General features: G+C 38.2%; 1 protein-coding gene across 2 annotated transcripts in view; it reads left to right on the top strand.

Annotated features, from left to right (window-relative positions):
- The window catches only part of chm (CHM Rab escort protein), an 81468-nt gene that overhangs the window by 47392 nt on the left and 8761 nt on the right, over positions 1-25315 (top strand). For both annotated transcript variants that reach the window (XM_069893405.1, XM_069893404.1), the window contains exons 9-13: positions 2049-2126; positions 7610-7714; positions 9497-9557; positions 12441-12537; positions 15440-15541. In XM_069893405.1, coding sequence (XP_069749506.1) covers positions 2049-2126; positions 7610-7714; positions 9497-9557; positions 12441-12537; positions 15440-15541 — 443 coding nt within the window. The remainder of the gene's footprint in view (positions 1-2048; positions 2127-7609; positions 7715-9496; positions 9558-12440; positions 12538-15439; positions 15542-25315) is intronic.

Genomic DNA, 25315 nt, shown 5'->3' with positions numbered 1-25315 from the left:
ATATCATGCATAGCCCACCATCTAAATATTTATTGGAAACATTGGCTTCTTTCTTTTTTTTTTTTTGAGGGCTTTCATAGTAATTTACATCCTTAAATAGTTTTGTCATTGCAATGAGATTAGATTGTAAAAATTGATCCCATATTGACCAGATATGTAATGCCATAACAAATGTTGGTATCTTGTTGCATTCATGATGGATTTTATTTTTCTTAGTTTAAGGATCAGTAGCTCAATGGTTTATTGAATATAATCCCTCAACAGACTGTCTGATTTTTTTTTTAAGCAAGTGAATAAATCCCATTTTGGACGAATGCTGCATTTATTACTTAAAGCTTTCATCAAATGCTTTAATTAGAATATTGAAAGATTTGTAGTATTTTTGTACAGCTTCAGGTTTTGATATTTCCAGGCTATATTATTAATTGTGTCCCCCCCCCCCCTGCCCCCATTAAGGCCTGCAGACTTCAAATCAATCAAAATTATTAACAACTCTCCCATGCTTGACTACGCCACTTTATTAGGGCAAGCACAGTGTACGATCCAATGTGCAATATATTCTGCCGAAGTAGAGTTGTATTCTGTTAAAAATAAAGTATTTACTTTATATGACTTATTTACTTCATGTTTGATCAGAGTTTTGTGCTTTAAAAATGTGTTTATAAGTGCGAAAGCAGCAGCTTTTTTAAGTGCAATGTGAGTCTAAAACTGGTATAATTTATGGAGCAGGTAGACAACTTTTTATTGCCTCATTGTGGTCGGCAGCAATGCTCAGTGGAGTCCATGAAGTAAATTCCTCAAGGATTTGATGATTTCTGATGGGAAATTTTAGTTTTCTGACTGCATAGTCATCAGGCATTGTCGAGGATATTTCTGGTGCCCAGCAGCTGTGGTGTCAACAAGCTGACTCAGCTGCCAACCTGACTTAAAGAATTCTCGAGAATTGCCAACCAACAATTGGAAGTGAATCTTAATCATTTAGATGTTGTATGCAGTATTAAATATTTGGATATGATTATAAGATGGAAACAGAAATCTAACACAATGAACAATTTTATTTTTAAATTATTTGAGCAGATTTAACATTTTTGAGGGCTAGATAGTGTTAGTATCCTTTTATTTAAAAAAAAATTCATTTGGAGTGTCCAACAAAAATGAAGGTTTTCTATGCATTTTGCAGTGGAACTGATTAATTATAGACATTATCTTGAATCATTTTCTATTGTATGGCTTAAGCATCATAAAGGGAAGCCTGTGTAGTAATGACTGACAGCATCCTTTGGAATTATGTGAAATGGTACACAGAAAAATTCTAATCTTGTCTATCCGCTTTACATGAGTGAAACACGAAAGTCTGCAGACGCTGTGATTGTCGTGAAAATACTGGAGGAACTCAGCTGGTCTTTCAGCATCTATAAAAAGCAAAGATATATTGCTGACATTTTGGACTTGAACCCTTCTTCAAGGAATAAGCAGCACTTTACATTATGGCACAAGTGCCAATCTATTACTACTTTTTTTTAAAAAAACCAGGCGAATGGATGTTAAGCATGTTATGTAGTGAAATTATGTCCAGGCTGAGATACGCCATGAAATAGTTTCTATTTAATACTCAAACGAATGGTACTCCTCAGATTGTTATGCATCCAAACTATTTTCTTAAAGGAAACTTTACGCAGTTTAAAGTAAAACAGTATTTTTAATGAAACCACAAAACCAAATATTTATATTTAGCCAGTATTCTAAATTTTAAATGAAAGCTCTTGATTAATTGTGATTAAAATAGTATCTGCTTGCTTTTGCTGCACTTGTACATAGTACTAGTATTTTATATTCTTTGCATTTGGTAAATATTTTGGAGGAATTCCCAGATGCCTTTATTTGCTAATCAGAGCTGAAATACACAACTAGCTGTTGAATGAAAGCAGAAACCTCACTCCAAAATATAGTCACATTGTTAATTTTATTTGCTTTCTACAATTGATTAAAATATAAAAATATTGTTTGCTTTTAGAAAAGAAAATCACAATTTAGACTTTTTCCTTCAGGATGTCTGCAGTCTTCAGTGGAACATACTGTTTGCGGCATTCAGTGCAATGCCTAGTGGTCGACAAAGAAACAGGAAGGTAAGGACACAAGCAATGACCTATCTTTTATGAAGCATATTGGGGAAAACTGTAAAAAGGCACATGAAAAAAGAGCCTTCCTCTGAGATCACCCGTGGTATTAATCAAAGATCAGCCTTGATTAAAAGTTATTTGTGTAAAGGTCCACCAAACAAGGAAACTCGGTCTAGAATATAGAAACAAAATTAATTTTCATGAGATATTACAGCAGCTCCTGATCACCCAAGCTTGGAAGACAAATCATTTGAGCTGCCAGGGGCTAGTGATGAGTGATACTAGTTTTTCTATGTGGCCTTACCTACACTAATTGATTTTCATCTGAAGACAAAAAGCCTCTCTGTTGCATTTTATAAATTGAGTTCACCAAAAGATTCGCCAGATTAATCGCTGTTGATAATGCTTGTCATTCCAAAATGGGGAAAACTTTTTAATGAATTTTTTTTTAAAGAGTTTATTGCTGTAAGTAGGATTGGCCTTTTCCAGAAAACTCATACATTTGTAAAACACTGCCAGCATCATTCAAATGTATGTTTTATTTAAGGGGAGCAATAATTGCTCTCACCTTTTGTCCATGTGGTAATGCCAAAAACAGTTCTATTTTAGTGTCACTTTCTTCTCATGTGAAAGATTTACTTTGTACAAACTATCAGCTGCTAACAAGATGGGGAAATATTTAAAATTAGTGGTACATCAGAAGAATATGCATTAGTTGGAATACTGTTCCCAACACTATCAAATCAAAATTTGACCATTTGATGTTCACAAGTGCCAAAAACCTTTTATTTTAAATAAAAGACTATTTCAGGCATTTTGTATGGCTGATCTGAAAATAGCATATTGTACTGCCATCTGATGCTCACAAAAAGCTGAGGAAAATAGTGGTTAGAGGAAACACTTAAAATGCAAATGTGGCATTTGTATGTTTTGTTGTGTATTACCAATGTTCAAGGTTTGTTTCATTGTCACATAATACATTAAAAATGTAACATACATGATGTATTTCAACTTCTGCCTGCCTTGACGCAGACAGAATCGCCATTAGTGCTGCCCAGCACCGCTTCCAGTATTCTAGAAAGAAACAGAGACCCTTCAATGTCAATGAGTGTCCCTGGATTTGCCTGCAGCCGCACAGATTCCTGTTTGATTCATCAGCAAACTGAGGTCCACATCTAGACACCATCAGGAAGCTTTCAGTGCCCGGGCTCTTCTTGCCCACAGCACCCTCTTGAATTCTGGCTCTAATACTCATGAGCCAGTCTGCAGCAGTCCTCAGCCCAACACCAATGCTTGCAAACATGTATAAATGACAGGAAGTGAATGATGCTTATAGATATCCCCACCGTCTACTATGATAGAGATTGATGGTTTTCTTGAGTGGCTATTCCAGATTGGCTTACTTATCTAATTCTATAAAAGTTGTTCATTGGCATTTTCTGGACCTTCATTCTTCAGAACTTGAGTGCCTGCTGTTTTTCTTTGTCAATTGAAAGCACAATAATCCGCAAAGTAAATGTGCTCAGGAAATTAATCCTGGGTGTGTGTGACTTAATATTTTGGTGGCAATTTTCCAGGATGTTCTGAGTCACTAGTTAATAATGTAAATAAAAATGATAATATTTTTGAATTGTTTTGTTCTTTCATTTATTTTAATTATAAGAGCCATTAAGTGGCAAGGAACAGGAACCTACTAATACCCTTCCCCGCCATCTTTAGCTCTATGGCCAAATCTCTTATTTTTAGACATTCGGTGGACACAAAGTGAAGAATCGTGTAACATTAAACTCTTCTAAATTTGTCATAATCTTTCAGCCCTCATTTTATTGAAGCAATGCTTTGACTTTCATTTGGCAAACAAGCACATTTTTGATGAGCTCATTGGCCACTCTTCTAAGTAGTCCTCTTATCCACTATCACTGCCAGGTGGGTGATTAGCTGGGCGGGATGAGGGAGTGGTTCCTACAGAAGGTGGAGAGGGGAAGATGTGTCTGGTTGTGTGATCATGTAAGTGGCAGAAATTGTGGAGGATAATGTGGAGGCTAGTGGGAGGGTAGGGTAGGTAAGGACGGGAATCCTGTGTTTATTTTGTCTGGGGGCAGAGGGCACCAGAGTGAATGAGTGGGAAATAGAGGAGATGTGAGTAAGGGCTGAGTTGATGGTAGTGGAGGGAAAGTCACATTTGTAGAAGAAGGTGGACATTTCAGATGATCTGGACCTGAAGACCTTATCTTGCGAAGAGATGCAACAGAGACAGAGAAATTGCAAGAAGGGAATAGAATCCTTGCAGGGGGTTAGGAATGAAGAAGTGTAGTTGAGTTTATTTCAACCATGGTGTCTACAGACTTTTGTGTTTTACTTCGACCAAATGTTTAAAGCCACATTATCTGTGCATGCATCAAGAAATGAGTTGAAAAAAATGAAATGAACAAAATTTGTTTCTCACACTTATTTGTCTTTTTCACCCCAAATAAATACTGTAAGAATTAATTCTCTATCTCGAATTTTTACCTCATGTTTAGTGAATATGTTTTTTAATGACTTGAATAGCTGTAATTCAGGGGTCATCTGTATTAATTTAAAGCCATTTTCCTGAGAAATGCTTCTTGACACCTGTGTGATGATCCAATCAGACAACGTCACCAATTGTGAATGTTGACCAGAAAAAAATCTCTGTATGTTTTGAAGTTCAGTTTCCATAAAGCATTGAGAAAGATACTTGATACAATGAGTCACAATGTTTTTAATAAACTAGGTTGTTGGTTTAAAAGTGAATGATTTGAATAGTTTGTCTAAATAAGAAATGCTATAATACTATTAATGTAAATCATGCAAAACAATTGTTTAGAAAAACAATTAACAATATTTTTTGTTAATAAACATCCTAAATATATATATAGATATATACACACACACACACACACACACACACACACACACACACAGCAGATGAAGATTTATGGAGGGGTAAATGTCCACGTCAGCTGCAGGCTCGTTTGTGGCTGACAAGTCCGATGTGGGACAGGCAGACACAGTTGCAGCGGTTGCAAGGGAAAATTGGTGGGTTGGGGTTGGGTGTTGGGTTTTTCCTCCTTTGCCTTTTGTCAGTGAGGTGGGCTCTGCGGTCTTCTTCAAAGGAGGTTGCTGCCCGCCGAACTGTGAGGCGCCAAGATGCACGGTTGGAGGCGAGATCAGCCCACTGGCGGTGGTCAATGTGGCAGCTTTCTTTAGGCAGTCCTTGTACCTCTTCTTTGGTGCACCTCTGTCTCGGTGGCCAGTGGAGAGCTCGCCATATAACACGATCTTGGGAAGGCAATGGTCCTCCATTCTGGAGATGTGACCTACCCAGCGCAGTTGGATCTTCAGCAGCGTGGATTCGATGCTGTTGGCCTCTGCCATCTCGAGTACTTATATATATATTTTTTTTTATTTTTTTTTTTAAATGTACACATACAGAATTACATTCTGGTATGGGCCATTTAAATTGTAAGGTGAAAATTAATAATGAATTATACAAGGTCAAGCATAATTGATGGTAAATATTAAAAATTGGGAGGTTAAGTTGGGAGAGGCTCCAAATGTAACAGATTAATGTTGTTTGAAAAGCATTGGAAAAGCCAACTAAACAACTGGGCAATTCGAGAGACAAACTGCTATAAAATTGAAATAAAATGATTCCCAACGTGTGAGAAAGAATCCATGAAGAGTGAAACAGCTAACAACTCACGATGACATAATGTACAGCTTGTCTTGCTGAGTGCTTCTTTTTCTAACTTACAGGAAATATGAAATAGATAAGACAGTTGCTAAAATATAAATTCAAAGAAGTAATGCTTATTTGCTTGTGTCATGTCACATGAATTATTATCAGAATAATTTTATTTTGTCTGGAAACATGGTTTTATCAAATAAGTGCATAATGATGTTTCACAAAAGCCAAGAATATCTGTGATTCAGTCTTTGGGCTGAATTTTTGATTTCTCTTGAAATTGTAATGACTTGGTAATTTGAAGAAGGATGGAACTCTGGCTTTAGTCCAGTATTATGATAAAAGTTGTGGTGGAGAAGTGTGTGTGTATGTGTAAGTAAGAAAATCGCATGCCTGCCTTAAAAGCAGCTCCATGCTCAATTGCAGGTTACCCCATCTGATGAGCTACTTGAGGGAATATTTTGCATAATCCACAATCTTTGAAAAAAAATCCATAAATTTCTTCATTGTTCATGAGATATTTTGGTTTGTATTACATCTGCAACACGAAGATCAATTAAATTATCAATCATTTTAGAATTTATTTGAAATTAAGAATCAAAGAAGTATTCTCTGTGGAGAAAAATGGAAATGAGAGTAACGCAAAATGATGGAAATTATTTTTATGCAGGGTTTCTGTCATTCAGAAAATTTGTGTAAAAACAAATTGGATCACGAATATAAATTTCGAGTAAGTAATTTTAAACTTATGGAAGTTTTCAGAAAATTATTAGTTCCCAGTCATTCAATGTGTCAAAGGACTTCAGCAAGTGGCGAACATTGGTCATATTTAGTATGTGGTAAATCTGATGATGGAACATTTTAGGATAGAATTAGAAGGATTTTTTTTCAGGGTTTTTACTGGTTCATTGATCTGTGTAGATTTTAATAATATCAATATGTTTACAATTTGGGGTAAACGTAAACCTGCAATGTTGTTTTAAATTGTATTCTCTTCGAGGAATTGGAAAAAAAATGCCTGGAGATTTGTGTTGCAAATTAAATTCAGTCAAAAAGCATCTGGCAAATGGATTTAGGATTTGATGGAATGATCTGTTCCGTAGCTTTTACAAAAAAAAATACACAGTGCATGTTAACATCTGTGTAAGTATATCTTCCCCTTTGAGATGATTTTTTATTTAAGGCCAATAATTTCTCTGGAGGGTAACAACTTGCATTTCTTGATCCAAATGATTGCAGAAAATGTATTGCTTCTCGCCTATGCAATGGTCTGTATATTTACACATTATGGAAGTCAAGGATGTCACAAGATGGATTCCTTGGACACGTCATAGTCTGTGAAACATTCCAGGGATTCAAAATTATCAGTACACTCGTGAATGTAATTGTTTTAAAAATTGAGTATCTGCAGATTTAGCAACGTATTTTCTAACCTGTAAATATCAATGGAATTCTGCTGTACGTCACCATTTAATTATATATAGTTTAATTTCCCTGGAATCAGCAGGCAAGTGATGGCTGGTTCTCGGTAGTTTGAACAGTATAAGTCACTCCATTTAGTTATTTCAGTTGTTCAGAATTCGAGAATACAAATTCATCAATACCAATTCATTTCAATATCAGAATATATGTCATGTTTGCAGTTTTATGCAATGTTTTGTTTGTTTCTGTCAAATTCCTCATAATATAATTGTCATTGTTCAATCTGTTTTGAGCTGAATTACCTGCACGGTTTGAATAATCACCCAACTTGTTTCCTGCATTTCATGTTAATTTGCAGATGTAAAGCTGTGATTGATGATAATGGCCATCGCATAACTTGTGAGAACTTCATTATGAATGATAGCTATTTACCTGAAAATAATACTAAAAATGTACATTACAGGTAAGAACTTTTGTATCGCTTTTTGGGCATTTCTATTCAGTTGTCAAATATCAGATCTATTTTCCCATCTGAAATTAATCAAACTCTTTGAGTAAATTGTCATTGAAAGAAATTTACAGATTGAAAAAAGATAGCAGAGTTTTATTCTATAGCACAAATGTATGGTTAAAACCTTAATGGTAATGAAAAATAAATACTGGGATTGTAACCGAAAGTGGAAATTAAGAAGAAAAAATGTTCATTAAAACTGCAGCATGAAGTATATTACATACTTGTAATGTACTTGAGCACATGATCTATATTTTTGTCTTGAGTTTATCATTGTGTATATTTGTCATACACCCACTTGTCTCAGTTTTATCCTATCTTTGTGAAGTAGTTAATAAAATTACTATTTTCATGCTTATTACTACATTTCATGATGACATACTTTAACGAGTCCACAACTTCACTAGTCCGAAAGCAGACTGGTGTTGCGTCATTACCAACACTCTTTCTTTCTGCAAAATTGTATCTCTCTTCCAGCAAGCTCACTCCAATTATAGTCATCAGGCTCCAGTTTGCAGATGAGATGCATGTTTGGAATTAGAACTCCAAGTCATCCACTCATTCACAAAAGCATCGAAGAGAATGAGGTTTAACATCTGCAAAATGAAAGTCCTTTATCAATCTGTCCTTTGGTAGAACAGCACCACTGTCTCATGACAAATTCACAGGGATAACCTGGAATACATGGATTGCTTCCATTCTTGATAGACAGCATTCAATGAAAGCAGGTGTTGATAGCAAAATGGATTAGCATCTTCAATCCATCTGCACAATTTTTGGCCAGCTTGGTAGAAGACCATTTGAGAAATCAAAGCCTGAGACCCAAAGGCCTACAAGTCAGAAATAATCTCTGCACTCCCATATGATTCTAAGATATGAACCACTTGAAATAGGTACCTGTAAATAGCACTATCTTTTAAACTTCTGGTTGCATGCTAATTCATTGGCTTTGTATTTTACTTGGCACAATGACAATAAAGTTGAATCTAATCTCAGAATTGGAAAGATGGCACCTAAGAAAATCCTCCAAATTGACATTGTGGGTGTCCTCTCCCAGCCCAACATCCCAGTATTTTGAATTTCAGATTTTACTGTTAATCAATTCAATTAGAATGCCATTGAAACTTGACTCCTGAAAGAGACGTTATTATAAACTCCATTATGGCAAGAAATGAGCAATTATTCAGGTCAAAAATTTAAAGTACATTATCAAATCTTTTTTGAAAATAATAAAAAAAATAGTACATCCCTTTTCATAGGGATCCCTGATTCATGACCATTCAAAATAAAGGAATATTTGTGATTGTACTGAGAATCTTGTGTCTGTCTATTGTAGGCTTAGTTTTTATATAAAAAAAAAGACAGGAGTGCACCATTTTCAAATTCACCACTCCCCCTTTGGTGCATTCTATGTATTTCACATTGACTTCATCAACCTTCTCAAAAACCAAATGAACTTGAGTGGAAATGAATCGTCCTCAGTTCAAAAACCTTGGCTAAGGAAGAGGAAAGTCAATTTGTAAAATAAATATTGAATATGAGAGATCAATTAGAAAAATCGACCAAGTATAAATCATCACACATTTGGAGCAATCAATATTATCAATTTTCACTTTCTGGAATAGAAATACTTACTTTTAATTTGGAAACGTTTGATCATTGACATTTTGTAATAAAGTTGCATAATGTAATTTATTTTACTCTTAGTGTGATGTATTTTTTTTTCTTGATCAGATATATTTCAAGAGCTGTCCTTATCACTGATTCTACCATCTTGAAGTCTGACTCTGAGCAGGTAGTGGCAATTCTTCCTGGGGCTTGTTTATTATAATCCAAGTAAAATCAAAATAAATATTACCAATCAGCCTTCCAAAAATATTAATTACTCTAATAATTAGTTTCAATACTTTGGATGGGCACAGCAGTTAGCTCAACACTATTATGGCACCAGAGACCTGGGTTCAAATCCAGGCTGTCTGTCAGGAGTACGTACATTCTCCATGTGGCTTGCATGCATTTCCTCTGGGTGCTTCGGTTTCCTCCCACCCTCCAAAAGCGTACAGGGTTTGTAGGTTAATTCGTTGAAATTGGGTCTCAATGGACAGAATGAGCTGCTACCATGCTGTAAATAAATGAAAATTAAAATTGTTCACAGGTGTATTGTTAATGAAGTCCAAATGCTTTGTTTTAAAATATGCACACTCTTACAAAGATCAAATCTAAACCTATAGGGACATGTGCAAAAGATCAACAGCCACTGATGGAAAATTGAACTGCAATATTGATCACCAAGAACAACTTGTATGAGAAATGTAAATGTGCCACTTAATAAAAGAGAGGATGTTGAGTCTTTTTTTAAACTGGGCCTGCTAAAAGACCTTTTATGGGGTGATCAATCCCAAGGTCCAAATGAAGAAATTGATAATTAAATGAGAGGTCAGAGGCATTACATAAGATGTAGTAAAATTTTTAATTGCTGCAACCCACATATTATAAATTAAAGTAGCATAATATGCCAAAAACACACAAATAAGAATTCATGTTTCCAATTAATGCAAGAAAAAGTAACATTTCAATAGTCCAGACATAACTTTTGGTGGTCCTGGAGAAGTTTAAGGTAAGATGTGTTAAGTTCTTGGAGGATCTTTCCTGAACCTAACACACCCACCAATGGCATCATGAAGAATGCACATCAGTGCCTCTATTTCCCAGGGGTTTGCAGAGGTTTGGTATGCCATCAGAAACCCTGGCAAATTTCTACAGGGAAATGGTGGAAAGTGTACTGATCGCCTGCATCACAGCCTGGTATGGAAACACCAATACTTCTGAGCATAAAGCCCTGCAAAAGTTAGTGGACACAACCCAGGACATTACAGGCAAAACTCTTACCACCCAGCACAGGGTCTGTTCTTGCTGCTGCCATCAGGAAAAAGGTATAGGTGCTACAAGACTCACACCACCAGGTTCAGGAACAGCTGCTACCCCTCCACCATCAGACTCCTCAATAATAATCAGAGACTCATTTAAGGATTCTGATCTGTGCACTTCATTGATTTTTTTTTTGTTCTCTCTGTGTTGCACAGCCAGTTTGTTATCTGTTTACATTTGTTATCTGTTTAGTTTCTTTCTTTTTATTCTGTGTACAGTTTATTTTTTGGACTGTCAATTAGTGGTAATTCTGCCATGCCTGCAGGAAAAAAGGAATCTCCAGGTTGGATGTGATGTCATGTATGTACTTTAAAATTAATCTGAAATCAGTTGGGGTTAAAAACTGCCTGAAGGTAGCAGTGAGAAGAGACCATAATTAGGATGTTGGGGATCATTTATGATACTAGTTTTGACCTTGAGGAGCTAATCTTAAAATCTCAACCTTTGGCACACAAGGGAGAAGCATAACTCTTGGCCAGTTTTGCCATCTTACTTAGGTGGGATTCTGACTTGGACGCATTCGTTCAGAGTCCCCCTGATGGTAGCTTTGCACCATTGGCTCCTGAAGCCAAGCCCTTGCACCTAATGTCTAAATTGAAGTCTACTTCTGCATCCCCTATTCTCTCTGAATTGATATCATTTTTATTGACCAGATCCTTAATATCTCTGTACCAACCTTGACCTTCACTCTGACAGGAACATGTAATCTCTGAACTCTCCCTATCTCACTTTTAAATCCTCCTATTTGCCAGTCATCCCTTCAGCTGAAGAAATTGTGACTGGCGTGATGGAGATTCATGATGTAAGCTGCCTTCTTAGGCAAGCCTCTTACGTAGATGCTATCAATTAACAGGAGGCCTGTGTTCTTAATGAACTTGTCTTGGTTTGCCACTTTCTGTGTTTCTTCAATTTGAATACGTCTTCATCCACATGTCTTTAAACAAATGGGATCGAGACAAAATCTGAGAAAAGCCAAGGAAATTTTGGATGCTGTCACTGGGATTTTTATTTTTGAACGGATGAGCCTTCTTTATCTTTTTTTAAATAAAAATTAACTGCCGTAATGTGCAATTATAAATTTTCTATCAAATGTAAACTAAACCATTAAAGTGGACAACATTCAGCTATCCTGGGAGAGACAGTGTGCCCTTCTTCCTCAACTCCCAACTGAAATTGCTGTGGTACTGCAAAGTAGCAAATTGGTGCCTTCATACTAAATTTAGCAGAGTGCAATGCTGTTATTACTGATTTAGGAATGCAAGTTTAAAGCATATTTCAGGTGTTCTGCTTGGTGCAGCTGTATTCAAAACTCCCATGGTTAATCTTCTCAGTTCTTTGCACATACCAATGAAGCAATTCTGAAGCAGGCAAATACAGCCAATCAGTTATGCACAGGAAGGTGTCATAAATGGCAGTGAAACAACCATCAAAACTCCAGAAATAAAACATGAATGTCTGCAAACACCGTGATTGAAGTAAAAATACAAGGCTGGAGAAACTCAGCAGGTCAAGCAATGTACTTTGTATAGCAAAGATGAAGATACATAACCAACATTTTGGGCTAGATGAAAGGCATAAGCCTCAAACGTTGGTTATGTATCTTCATCTTTGCTAGATTTAGTACACTGTTTGACCTGCTGAGTTTCTCTAGCATTGTGTTATTAATCAAGTCTCCTGTAGAGATTATCATCCAGACAATATGACTTTTTTTGCACTCAAAAATAGCTGACCATGTTCACCAATTTCACAGATTTCTATTTTAACTGTGCCTGGAATGGGGAATTGCCAACCATCTGTACGAATCATTGAACTCTGTCCATCTTCAATGACCTGTCCACAAGGCACCTGTAAGTTAAAAAATTTACCTTCACTTCTCCAAATATATAGCTATTTTGTTTTGAAATCAATATGTAATCCTGTTTGCTGTATTGTTTTCATATTTAAATTGATTTTTAACCAAATGATTTACCCTGGTCAATGATTATTGAAGATTAATCCATTTATTCTTCAAGTCCCGGATCATGTGTTCTGAGATTACATGCATGTAATCAGAGTTGCCAGCTGACTGGAACTGAAGTCTTTCACTTGTCCTGAAAATATGACTCAAATGATCAAATCATGAACTGAAATCATTGCTCTTCCTGCTAGGAGAGCATTACATGACAAATGGCTTCAGCTGCTGTTACTAATTCAGTCATACCTGAATGACAAAACGTGTTGGATAATAGAAAGTGATGTGATAGGCTTCTGCAAATGGCAGAATGCAAAGACAGTGTGAGGCACTTGAAAATATAGAGATAATTTTTATTTATTTTTCATTTGTGCAAGATTTTCTTTGTGCATTTTGCAAAGAAGGAAATTAGTTTCTCAACACCACCCCCATATTAAAAGTCTAAAACAAAATGATGTCATTGTTGATTGGAATGCTTTGCACTGTGACCTGACAAAACTGTTCCTTCCATTTCAAGAAATATCTGTGTGAAAGCCCCTGTTAACAGAGTCTTAATTCCTTGCATCATTCATCTTGTTATCAAAATTAGTAAAACCTCTTTTGACATACTGTTTGGATTTTTTTTGGAAAAGGCATATAATCTTTGTATGTCTGAAGGACAGACTGTTTAAATATCTGTTCAATTGTATAAAATAAAAGTGGGACAATTGAGGAAATACAAAGCTAGAAATTTTGTGCTTTGCTAAAATGTTAATAGTACAGAAACATTTATAAGTAGACTTCACCTTGGAAAATGTTGTGCATTGCCATGTAATGATGTAATAAAAACTGCAGTACATGATCGAGATGGCAGAGGTCGACAGCATCGAGTCCACGCTGCTGAAGATCCAGCTGCGCTGGATGGGTCACGTCTCCAGAATGGAGGACCATCGCCTTCCCAAGATCGTATTATATGGCGAGCTCTCCACTGGCCACCGTGACAGAGGTGCACCAAAGAAAAGGTACAAGGACTGCCTAAAGAAATCTCTTGGTGCCTGCCACATTGACCACCGCCAGTGGGCTGATAACGCCTCAAACCGTGCATCTTGGCGCCTCACAGTTTGGCGGGCAGCAGCCTCCTTTGAAGAAGACCGCAGAGCCCACCTCACTGACAAAAGGCAAAGGAGGAAAAACCCAACACCCAACCCCAACCAACCAATTTTCCCTTGCAACCGCTGCAATCGTGTCTGCCTGTCCCGCATCGGACTTGTCAGCCACAAACGAGCCTGCAGCTGACGTGGACTTTTTTACCCCCTCCATAAATCTTCGTCCGCGAAGCCAAGCCAAAGAAGACATGACCATGGTCAAAAATGAACTGTAATGCAGTTTAGTTCAGTAACTGAAAATCCAGGAATGTGTTGGCACAGGAATCAGCCATTTACAAATAACGATCGAGTAAGAAAGTGATTTTCTGCTTGAACTTTATGCTGAAAATTTCTAAGAACTTTGGTCGCCTGTGAAAGCACTCAGTCAAATAACAGCATCTGCTGTCGCCACAATCAAATAGTGAATGCAGGACATTGCAAATGAAAATTATATTTTATAAATTGAGATTAACTGTCTCTTGATTTGATTCCTCCTCACTTCAAAGTTCATTAGATGCTGAAAATGACATTTAGAAACACTCTAGGCAGACACTTTTGGAATGTGATGGAGCTTTGTTTGTTCGTTTCCCACCACTGAACAGCCTTTTGGAGAAGCGTCATTGGCCCACCTACTTCCACCCCTTCAAAGACAAAAGCAATGGCCATCCGTGATTCAGATATTACCCTGACTCCGAGGCTGCAGGCAGCCAGTGGGTAAGATCACTGATCGTGGCTCAACTTCGTGGGCACTGTGGTCATTTACAACATTCCCTCAAGCAAAAAGCAGCCAATGTAATTAAAAAAACCATACCAAATAAGTGTAAACAATATCAAGTTTTTATATATAAGGTGAGCAATACCTTAACTGTATGTCTTGCAACAGAATCAACCTGAGAAGTATTTATGAAATATAACTGTTATTTCTTTCCTCTAACTGCCTGTACTTTTTGTTGCCAGGAAACAAAAGTAAAGGTTCATTAAAGATCCATTTTGGAATCTCTTTATATGATTCAGTATTTTGTATAATGGAAATTCAGAAGTTTGAGTTTGCTTTAACATGTGTGCAAATTTTATATCAAATAAAATCATAATAACTGGGCATTGTTTGTAATTTTGGGGTACTGAAACATAATAGAACATATCAATTACAGTGAATGTATTTTCTGTGCACGATTCATTTCTGACATCAAAGAATTTGGAAAGTCCTCACTTTGGTTTTGCTTTAAAATTTCTAAAATTCACAATATTAAATGATAGCCAAGTACATTTTGCATTTGAGATGTCAAGCATTTTGCTTATAAATTTAGTGTTCATTTTAACCTATAAATAAAGCTGTTTATGACATTTTATCACTTGGAATCCAATATGCATGAATCTCTCATGTCACTGATAAAGTTGCCTATTATCAAGAGCCTGACCATTAAATTAGATGTTTTCACCTTGTTGGAAGAAGCTTCCATTGCTTTGAGCCTTCAAGAGTTATATCAAATATTGGAGGAGTAGATGCTGAAATCACAGTGTGACTGGCTTCAGAGTACAAAATGATGGAACCTGCAGATTAGTAATACAATACTAATACAGTTCTGGAACACAGTTTGAAATATTTACTTAGATAGTATTTAAATTGAGCATTAATTTTATTGAATGATGCCTTGTGCTTTCATTTGCAAACAGATTTGGTCCACTTAACCTGTCCATCAAATGGAACCGCCAAAGAAGACTTGGAGCCTGTGGTATCGAGACTTTTTGTACAATGCAGTGAAAATGAAGAAAGTGGTATGAACAAGACTTTATTCACTACAGACTGTGACAAAGTCGACATTTAATGTTCCAGTCCCCTCTTTTTCTACGTGGATGTGAAATGTGTGGATTGTGGCACGTATTGTACATCTACAATCACTATTAATGGTAGTTGTCAGGCAACATTACAAGCCATGTTAGGAAGGTTCTCATGAGATAAGATTTTGGAATTTTTCAACGCATTGTCTGACCTTGAATAAAACATTCAGGAGGTTAGTGACTTGTGCAAGAAGTTAGTATAAAAGCTTTGGGGAATCAGAAAAAAAAAACCCACAAAAATGCTGGAGGAACTCGGCAGTTCTCGTCGCGACCATAGGAGGCAAAGATGTACATAACCAACGTTTTGGGCTTGAGCTCTTCTTCTAGGTATGAGCAAATCATAGGCATGTGCCTGAAAGAAAAGGCTTAGGGAGAAGGGAAAAGGGGCAGAGGGAGGAGCACAGGCCAACAGACAAAAGGTGATAATTGGATCTGGGTAGGAGGACAAGAGGAAAGATGAGAATTGATTGGGGAAGGGAGTGGCTCTGTGAATACAAAGCAGAAGGAAAGAAGACAGGGAAAGGCAAAGAGTGAGAGAGTTAGAGGAAAGGAGAAGCAGTGATAGCAGAGGAAGTCATTGGTCTTTTTGTATTTTCATGGCCAATCCAGTGATAATTCTGAAAGGTAGGTGATTTCCCATTGGTCCATTGTGGGCAGGAAGTTGGACTGTTGTTGAAGTTGATCATTACTTTGCATTAGTGTGATGCAAGTCTTACTTGCCATTTATCAGCCAAGCCTTCACTTTATCCATTTCAGCACTGATAATCTGTAAACGCTTGTGCTCTTTAAATTTCACAAAGCCTATTAAGATGAATGAAATTATGTATTTCTTTCCTGAATGAGTTAAGTTTAAAAATTTTAAGAGTCCATGAAGAAATGTGGAGATTACCATTCCACAAAATTATTTCTTCCTCTCACATTTGCTTCCACTCAACTACCCTCATTCCCTCCCCTTCCACTTCTCTTCCTTTGAATCTGCTTCGATCACACTGTTCTCTCTCCATTTCCTAAATTTACTACCAGCCCTCAATATCTTCCGAAATTCAGAAAAACTGAATTTGGGTTCACTTTGTACTGAATTGTTTTGTTTTGGGAATTGGGCTTTGTTCTTTTTAATCCTGTGTTTCATTGATGAATAAATTCTGAATCCCCTTAACAGGGTTTAAAATTTTTAGCTCAAAGTTCTCACAGTTGGTTTCAATGACATGAGCACAAGCTTAGAAGCAATCCTAAACATGTTAATGTGGCTTTCATTGAAATTAGGACCATAACACATCGGAGCAGTATTAGACCATTAAGCCCATAAAGACTTCCCTGCCATTCTGTCAAGGTTGATGCATGATCCTTTTCAACCCTATTCTCCAGCCTTTTCCCCATAACCCTTGATTCCCTTCCAAATCAAGAACCTGTCTCCTTCCATTTTGAATGTACCCAATCACTTATCCTCCACAGTCTGTGGCAACAAATTACATAGATTCACCATCATATGGGTGTAAGAATATCTCCTTAACTCTGTTGTAAAGCAACTTTTTTGTATTCTGAGGCTGTGCCTTTTGGTCCCAGACTCCCCCACCATAAGAAGCATCCTCTCTATGTCAACTTTATCCAGGCCTTCCGGTTCTCAAATTATTTAAATGAGATCACCCCTTCTTCAAAACTCCACTAAGTACAGACCCAGAATCATCAAACACTCCTCACATGATAAACTTTTAATTCCAAGGTCTTTCTAGTGAACCTCCTCTGGATCCTCCCATGCCAACTCGTCCTTCCTTAGATTAGGAGCCCAAAACTGCTCACAATACTCCAACTGAAGTTTGACTAATGCCTTACAAAACCTCAACATTACATCTCTGCTTTTATATTCTATCCCTCGTAAAATGAATATTAGCATCGCATTTTCCATCCTGACAAGTATCTGCAAGTTAACCTTACGAAGATCTTGCTCGAGGACTCCAGTCCCTCTGCGCCTCAGATTTTTGAACTCGTTACCAGTACAGAAAATTGGCTACACCTTTACTCCTTGCATCAAAATGCATGATCATGCTCCTCCACACTGTATTCCAGTTTCCTAACCTTTCTAAGTTCTTCTGAAGACTCGGTGCTTCCTCAATACTACCTGTCTCTCCTCCTATTTGCATCATCTGCATTCTTGGCCACAAAGTCATCAATTCCGTCATTCAACTCATTGATGTTTAATGTGCAGAGATTCAGGCCTTGCACCAAGCCCAGTAGAACACCATTGGTCACTGGCAACCAACCTAAAAAGGCTCCTTTTTTTTTCCCCTCCATTTGTGTTTGATACTGTGGCCTGATCCAAGCTGTTAATTCAGTTGAAATCAAATTCTGAACTAGGCCTGGATGAAAGCTGAGAACCTCTTATTCAAGATTTTGTGGTTCTTCTGGTCAATGTTTTGCCACAGCGTTCACTTTATAAAATTATGACAGAATTTATATTTTTACTATCAAAATACTGTAATGCTTAGTTGGTCTCCAGAGACAAATATCAAGTAAAGTTTTATTAGTACGATGCATAATTGCACAAGTAAGATTACAAAAAGAAGTTGCCAGCTAATGTGATACACTCATGGGGCTGGAAATGATTTAGAAGCTTATAACTAATAATCTTAAAATAGATACGAAGAATGAACCATAATACTATTCAGGAATCTGGCTCCCTCAACGTGTATTTCTGACGTGACATTACAGTAATCACACACACACTAACACATCAATAACTCATGCACATAATGAAGCAATCACTTCACACTCCTAACCTAGACATTATGTACAACACCTGGGGTCATAATTGTTGTTCTGGTTACATTTTAATGAGAACATATTTGCAAAGAAAAAAAAATCAACTGCATCTGGTGATATGATGGACTGTTGTAATTATTACTATAATTCATATGTTTTAAGAAAATGGTGTTTCACAAGATCTCTTAAGAAATTGAAAGCTTATGCTAGTATGAAGCTTAATATTCAGCATAATGGGCGAAGGAGAGCAGAAATTTTACATCAGTTGTGATATTCCTAGAATGTCCTGAGCAGCTCACAACTAAATAAAACCTCAATTTCCTTGTTCTCAATGGTTGTGGAGTAGCAAAATTCAGAAATGTGGAATGAATCTCTGACATACACAGCCGTCATCATTATCTATAAATGCTGGAAAAAAAAATTGATGAATTCTATGCACACACATCCGAATGTGGAAATGCCAAATTTGCTAATTAGTTTGAGCCAGCAAATTGGTCGGGATGCTGTACCACTAAGCTCTGTGGTGGACATTGAACTTGCTGAGATTCCACAAAGAGATGGAGTGTACAAGTGAGCCAACAGATGAAGCTAAAGATTCTAGAAATAAAAGGACAAAGCTTAAAGTTCTTGTGATAATCAAAGCAAAAACAAATGAATTGACAAAGCAAATAGAAGTGTGATCTGAGAGCCATTCGAGGGACATGGCTACAGACAGGCAAGCAAATTAATACATGAATATTAAATGGTGCATAGCATTTAGGAAGGACAGAAATATTGGAGAAAATGGGGGAGTGTCCATGTTTATTAATTAGAGACATGGCTCAATAGGGAGGCATGATCTCAGTTCAGGAAACCAAGATGTAATAGTTTAATGGAGATGAGAAAAACATTAAAGGCAAGATGCATCTTGGCGCCTCACAGTTCGGCGGGCAGCAACCTCCTTTGAAAAAGACCGCAGAGCCCACCTCACTGACAAAAGACAAAGGAGGAAAAACCCAACACCCAACCCCAACCCACCAATTTTCCCTTGCAACCGCTGCAACCGTGTCTGCCTGTCCCGCATCGGACTTGTCAGTCACAAACGAGGCTGCAGCTGACGTGGACATTACCCCTCCATTAATCTTTGTCTGCCAAGCCAAGCCAAAGAAAGAAAGAAGAAGAAAGATACAGACTCCTATTGGTAAATGGATACTTTATCTGGAATGGGATAAAGGAAGAAATAGAGCAAGCTTATCAGAAAAGTACAGGGGATTTGATCTACACATGGACCAGGAAAATCGGGTGGCCTCTTAGGAGTGCATAATTCCTGGGATAGTTTATCAGAGCAGTGTGTTTTGGAGTCAGCAAAGAATAATCTGCACTACACCTGGAATTGTGCAGTGAGATTAGATTAATCTATTTGTGAAAACACCTCAAAGTCATAGCTGTCATGATGTGACTTTATTTTGTGTTGTTAGAGAAAAGAGCAATTCTACAGCATTCTGGGCAACATAAAATGAAAGAAGAACTTGTTCAAGTGGACTGGCAAATAAAGTTGAGGGATACCATTGAAAGTATAGTGACAAATACACACAAGATCTTTTGGAATATACAGACTAGATGTGTTCCCGTAAGAAAGGTTTGAAGTGAAGGAGCCACATTTGTGGTTACGTTTTTTTTCAAAAGGAGTTTTGCTCTGTGGGCCAGAGCACACTGTTTCATCAGGTTGTACTCGTGCAATCAGATGACAGTAAACTTAACTTGACATGCACAACAATTATTGCAGATGAGAAGAGTGGACACACATAACGCTGATTGACCTGGAAATTAATAGATAAGCCTGCAATAGAGAATGAGATAAAAGTTTAATGTAAAACTGGATAGTTATTTCCATTTTTTTTTAATTAGCACAATGACCATTTATTGAAGAGTAAGTATGAGGTATTTATAATGGAAAACAAGGGGATAATGAATAGCAAAATGTGATGCAATAATATGAGATTGCAAAGGGATGGGGATGAGTTAAGGGACGGCTTGAGACCAGGCTACTGGAGGTGGAGGAAAATATGAAATTGTCTATTTTGATCAGAAAAATAAAAAATGGTGTTTTCTAAGTTGTGGGAGGTTCCAGAGATTGGAGGTCCAAAGAAATCTGAATGATCTTGACATAATTTGTAAATGGCTCATAGTCATGTGCAGCGGTAATTAAGAAAATTAATGGACTATCGTTTATTGGTAGGGGAATTGATTGAGGAAGTGAAAAAGCAATACTTCAGTTAAATATAGAACTTCTAGACTACATTTGGCACATAATATTCAGAATTGGTTGCCTCGTTTAACAAGAATATAAATGAGTTAGAAGCCGTTAGGAGAACGTATACCACATCAATACTTAGTGGGAGTATGTATCTTGCAAGGAAAGATGAAGCATGCTCAACTTCTATCCATTGGGGTTTGGAAGAGCAAGTGTACTAGATTGAATTGCAGAAGGTGCTGAGTGATCTGAAGAAGATGGATGTAGAGAGCATGTTTATCCTTGGAGAAGTTGAGATTTATCTCATTCATTCCAGATAAAGAAGATGAAATTTCTTTTTTGAAGGCACTGGATTTTTTGGAGTTTTCTAGCTCTCGTTCTCAGTGCCTGATGAAACAGACTTTGAATATTGTGTCCACACCACCTCCCTCAACACAATTTGGGGTCCCAAAAAGACCTTTCAATTGAAGCCACCACTTCACTTGTGTATCTGTGGAAGTGATCAACTGCATCTGGTGATCCCTTTGTGGCATTCTCTACATCAGAGAGAGTGGGCGCAGACTGGGAGATCACTTCATTGAGCACCTTTATGCCGATTGCATCAGTGACAGGGATCTCCCAGTGGCCAACTATTTCAATTCTGTCTCACTTCCATACTTGATTCTGTCCATGGCTAATGTGCTATCCCACTGAGACCACCTGAAAATTGGAGGAACAATACTTGATTTTTGTCTAGTCACTCTCCACCCTTCCTCCCTATTCACCGAGCCATCCCTCCTCACCCTGCTTGCTGCTGTGCCCTTCCTCTCTTATCCACCTATTACCTCTTGTGTTTGAGCCCATGCTTGTCCCTATGCCCCTCCCACCAACCCCTCCTGACATTTTGTTTGGACACCTGCTGACATTTTCCATACCTTGATGAAGAGCTCAAGGTATAGTTATTTATCTTTGCAATATAAAATACTGTTTGACCTGCTGAGTCAGCAAATTGTACATGGTGTTATTGTTGTACCGAGACACACAGTCATAAGTGTATTGTGAGTAGAGCAGGGGGCCAAGAACTCAGCCCTGTGGTACTCTGGTACTGATGGCAATTGTGGAGGAGATAACTCCAATCCTCATTGATTGTGGTGTGGAAGTGAAGAAATCCACGATCCAATTAAACAGTGAGGTGTTGAGTCCCAGGTCTTGGAGTTTGCTGATTAATTTTGAGGGGATGATGGTGTTAAATGCCAAACTGTTGATAAGAGTATCCTGATGAATGCATCTTTACTGTCCACGTGTTCCAGGGCTTTGTCGAGCCAGTGAGATGGCATCTGCCCTAGACCTATGCTACATCAGGTGAACTGGAACATATCCATGTCATCACTCATACAGGAGCTGATGTGCTTCAACACCAGCCTTTCAAAACAATTCATCACCTTTGATGTAACTGCTATTGGTCGATCATCATTAAGACAGGTCTACACTTTTCTTGGACACTGGTATAATTTTTGCCTGTTTGAAACAGTTGGGTACCACGCCCTACTGGAGTTAAATATTGAAGATATCTGTGAAGACATTATTAAATTGATCAGCACAGATTTTTAATACTCAACCAGATACTCTATTCGGGCCAGATGTTTTCCTCATATTCACTCTCCTGACAGCAGCGTGCATGCCATTATCAGTTACAGACAGGATAGGATTATCAGGGGGTGTGTGGGTGGAGAGGGATGATTCTTCACTGTTTACCACACTGTTACTGTGGTAAAATCGGGCATAGAAGGCATCAACTTCCTCTGAAGCTTTCCTGTCTGCTACTTCACCGCCACAACTTTTGGGAGTCCTTTGTTGTTTCCATTTTCATCCGGAATCTCCACTTCACCCAGGAGATAGATGTTCGCGGGTCATATCTGCTCCTTCTATATTGATCTAGATCTCAGGGCTTAAATGCCTGTGATCTGGCTCTCAGCAGGTTCCAGATTTCATTGTTCATCCAGGGCTTCTGGTTAGGGAAAACCCTGAATGATTATGTTGGGGCACACTCATCCACAGTTGTTTTGATAAAGTCTGTGACAGCTCTAGTACAGATTCTCAGCTGCATCCTCGAACACCACCATTGACTCCTTGAGTCCATTGACTCCTTGAGTCCATTGACTCCTTGAGTCCATTGACTCCTTGAGTCCATTGACTCCTTGAGTCCATTGACAACTTGAGTCCATTGACTCCTTGAGTCCATTGACTCCTTGAGTCCATTGACTCCTTGAGTCCATTGACTCCTTGAGTCCATTGACTCCTTGAGTCCATTGACTCCTTGAGTCCATTGACTCCTTGAGTCCATTGACTCCTTGAGTCCATTGACTCCTTGAGTCCATTGACTCCTTGAGTCCATTGACTCCTTGAGTCCATTGACTCCTTGAGTCCATTGACTCCTTGAGTCCATGGACTCCTTGAGTCCATTGACTCCTTGAGTCCATGGACTCCTTGAGTCCATTGACTCCTTGAGTCCATTGACTCCTTGAGTCCATGGACTCCTTGAGTCCATGGACTCCTTGAGTCCATGGACTCCTTGAGTCCATGGACTCCTTGAGTCCATGGACTCCTTGAGTCCATTGACTCAAGGAGGTCCTATAACTGTTCTACAGCCGCCTGTAACCACTTTCTAGGTGTCCTGATCTTCGCAGCCTCTCTCTTTAGGCTCTGTGTATGAAAGCTGAAGGAGCACAGCCACGTGCCAAAATGCAGTACAGTAGGCTTTCCTTATCTTGGTGTAGCAGTGATTGAGTGTGCTGGGACCTCTGGGACAGCAGGTTACATGCTGGTGATCATTGGGCAGGGTTTTCTTGACAGTCCTGGTTAAAGTTGCTGATTGAGATTTGTTGTATGTGGATCTGGGCCATCTCTTGTTTACTGACCACATCATTCAGCTCTACAAGTGCCTTTTTGTAATTGGCATCAGGAGGGATACAAGCTGATGAGAACTTTCAGGGTAGCTAGAATTGTCTGCATTTAATCGAGATTTGCTCTGAGGCAGTAGAGCAGGAGGTCGACATAACGCCAATGTCCGTACACCACCCAGTATTAACAAAAAAAGCACACACCACCCCCTTTTCCTTTTCCAGAATCACAGGTCCAATCCAGTCTGAAACTATCTGTCGGACAGCAGTGTCTCGTGTGATCTCTGTTAGCCAGGTCTCCATGCAGCAAACAACTGAGATTTGTCTTACTGTCTCTGATAAAGCAGCCTTGCCCTCAAGCTGTCAATTTTATTCTCCAGCGACTGGACATTCACCATGGTGGTACATTTTGACATTCATCAGTCTTGTTTGCCAAACTGTGGTAAATAGATTGGCCTTGGTGTTATACAGTATATTTCCAATTGGTTCCTTGACCAACAAGGTTGGCCCTCGGAATGAATTGGTTGACAAAGACATTATTGTGTCCAAATAGTGAGTGTGTGCAGTGGGTGTTTAACTTCTTAAAATCCAGGCTATTATCAACAGTTTTGAAACTAAGTAGAAATAAAAATGTCAAATGGACATGTCAATCATGGAAGAGACCAATGGTCAGGTGAGATCATTGATTGGAAATATTTTTACTCAGTAGCAGCAAATCTGATCATTTTTAAGCAGGTCTGTTATTACAACATAGTTATTTTGACCTTCAAAGCAACAAACAAGTATTTGATATTAGATAAGGCATAAAAGCTCACAAGTGAATTATCTGCCTGTCACATTGATTATTTAATCGATAATTTTGTGTCTTGTACTCTTGGCTACTGCACTTTTTTTTTTAACCCTTCTACTTCTGTCGTGTTTGTGTTACAGATGCAAAGCTTTGCATTCTTTGCTTTCAAGATTTGATTAATATTTCATTGGCTGAAACACGTGCTTTTACCTTTTTAATGAACAGCATGCAATGGTATTGCATCAAAGCAATAATCAGATTAACTTGGTGAGACCTAATAATGTCAATGATGTTAAGTGATCAAAAATGTCAAAACTACCCTTGGACTTTTGCTTCAAGCTATCTTTGCCCACCTCACTGACAAAAAACAAAGGAGGAAAAACCCAACCCCAACCCACCAATTTTCCCTTGCAACCGCTGCCACCGTGCCTGCCTGTCCCGCATCGGACTTGTCAGCCACCAACGAGCCTGCAGCTGACGTGGACATTACCCCTCCATAAATCTTCGTCCGCGAAGCCAAGCCAAAGAAAGAGTATATGCATGTGCATTCAGTCTGGTTCAGATGGGGATGAAGTTCTGTCTGATGTTGAGATTGTCTTGTTCTACACCAAATGTTCTCAATCATTGGATGCCAATAGGTGCTCATTGGTTAGTAAGGGATTACTTAAGGTAGTATGTGATTGGGGAAGAAAGATTGAGAACCACTGCTCTACTGATTGGACGACGACAAAAATAAAATGGCTTTGCACTGGGAAAGCCAATAGTGAAAAGCTTCATGATCTAAATTGTTTCAATCAAAGGACCCTGAATGCTGCTTTTATTATAAATTCCATCGAAGTTCTCAATCTGAAAAAGATGGCAGAGCTGCTGTAGTGGTAACTCTGTCACTGGTGCAGACCCCTGGGGAGCACGGGAACAGAGATGCAGCGCTCCCACGGAATCCAGCCATCCAGTCCATTACCGTTGACACTGAATGGGCTTTGAAGACCGCAGAGCCCACCTCACTGACAAAAGACAAAGGAGGAAAAACCCAACACCCAACCCCAACCAAC

This window comes from Narcine bancroftii, chromosome 8 (assembly GCF_036971445.1).
Source record: "Narcine bancroftii isolate sNarBan1 chromosome 8, sNarBan1.hap1, whole genome shotgun sequence".
NCBI lineage: Eukaryota > Metazoa > Chordata > Chondrichthyes > Torpediniformes > Narcinidae > Narcine > Narcine bancroftii.
Note: the sequence above shows the minus strand (reverse complement) of the source record. Positions and strands in the feature narration are given on the sequence as shown.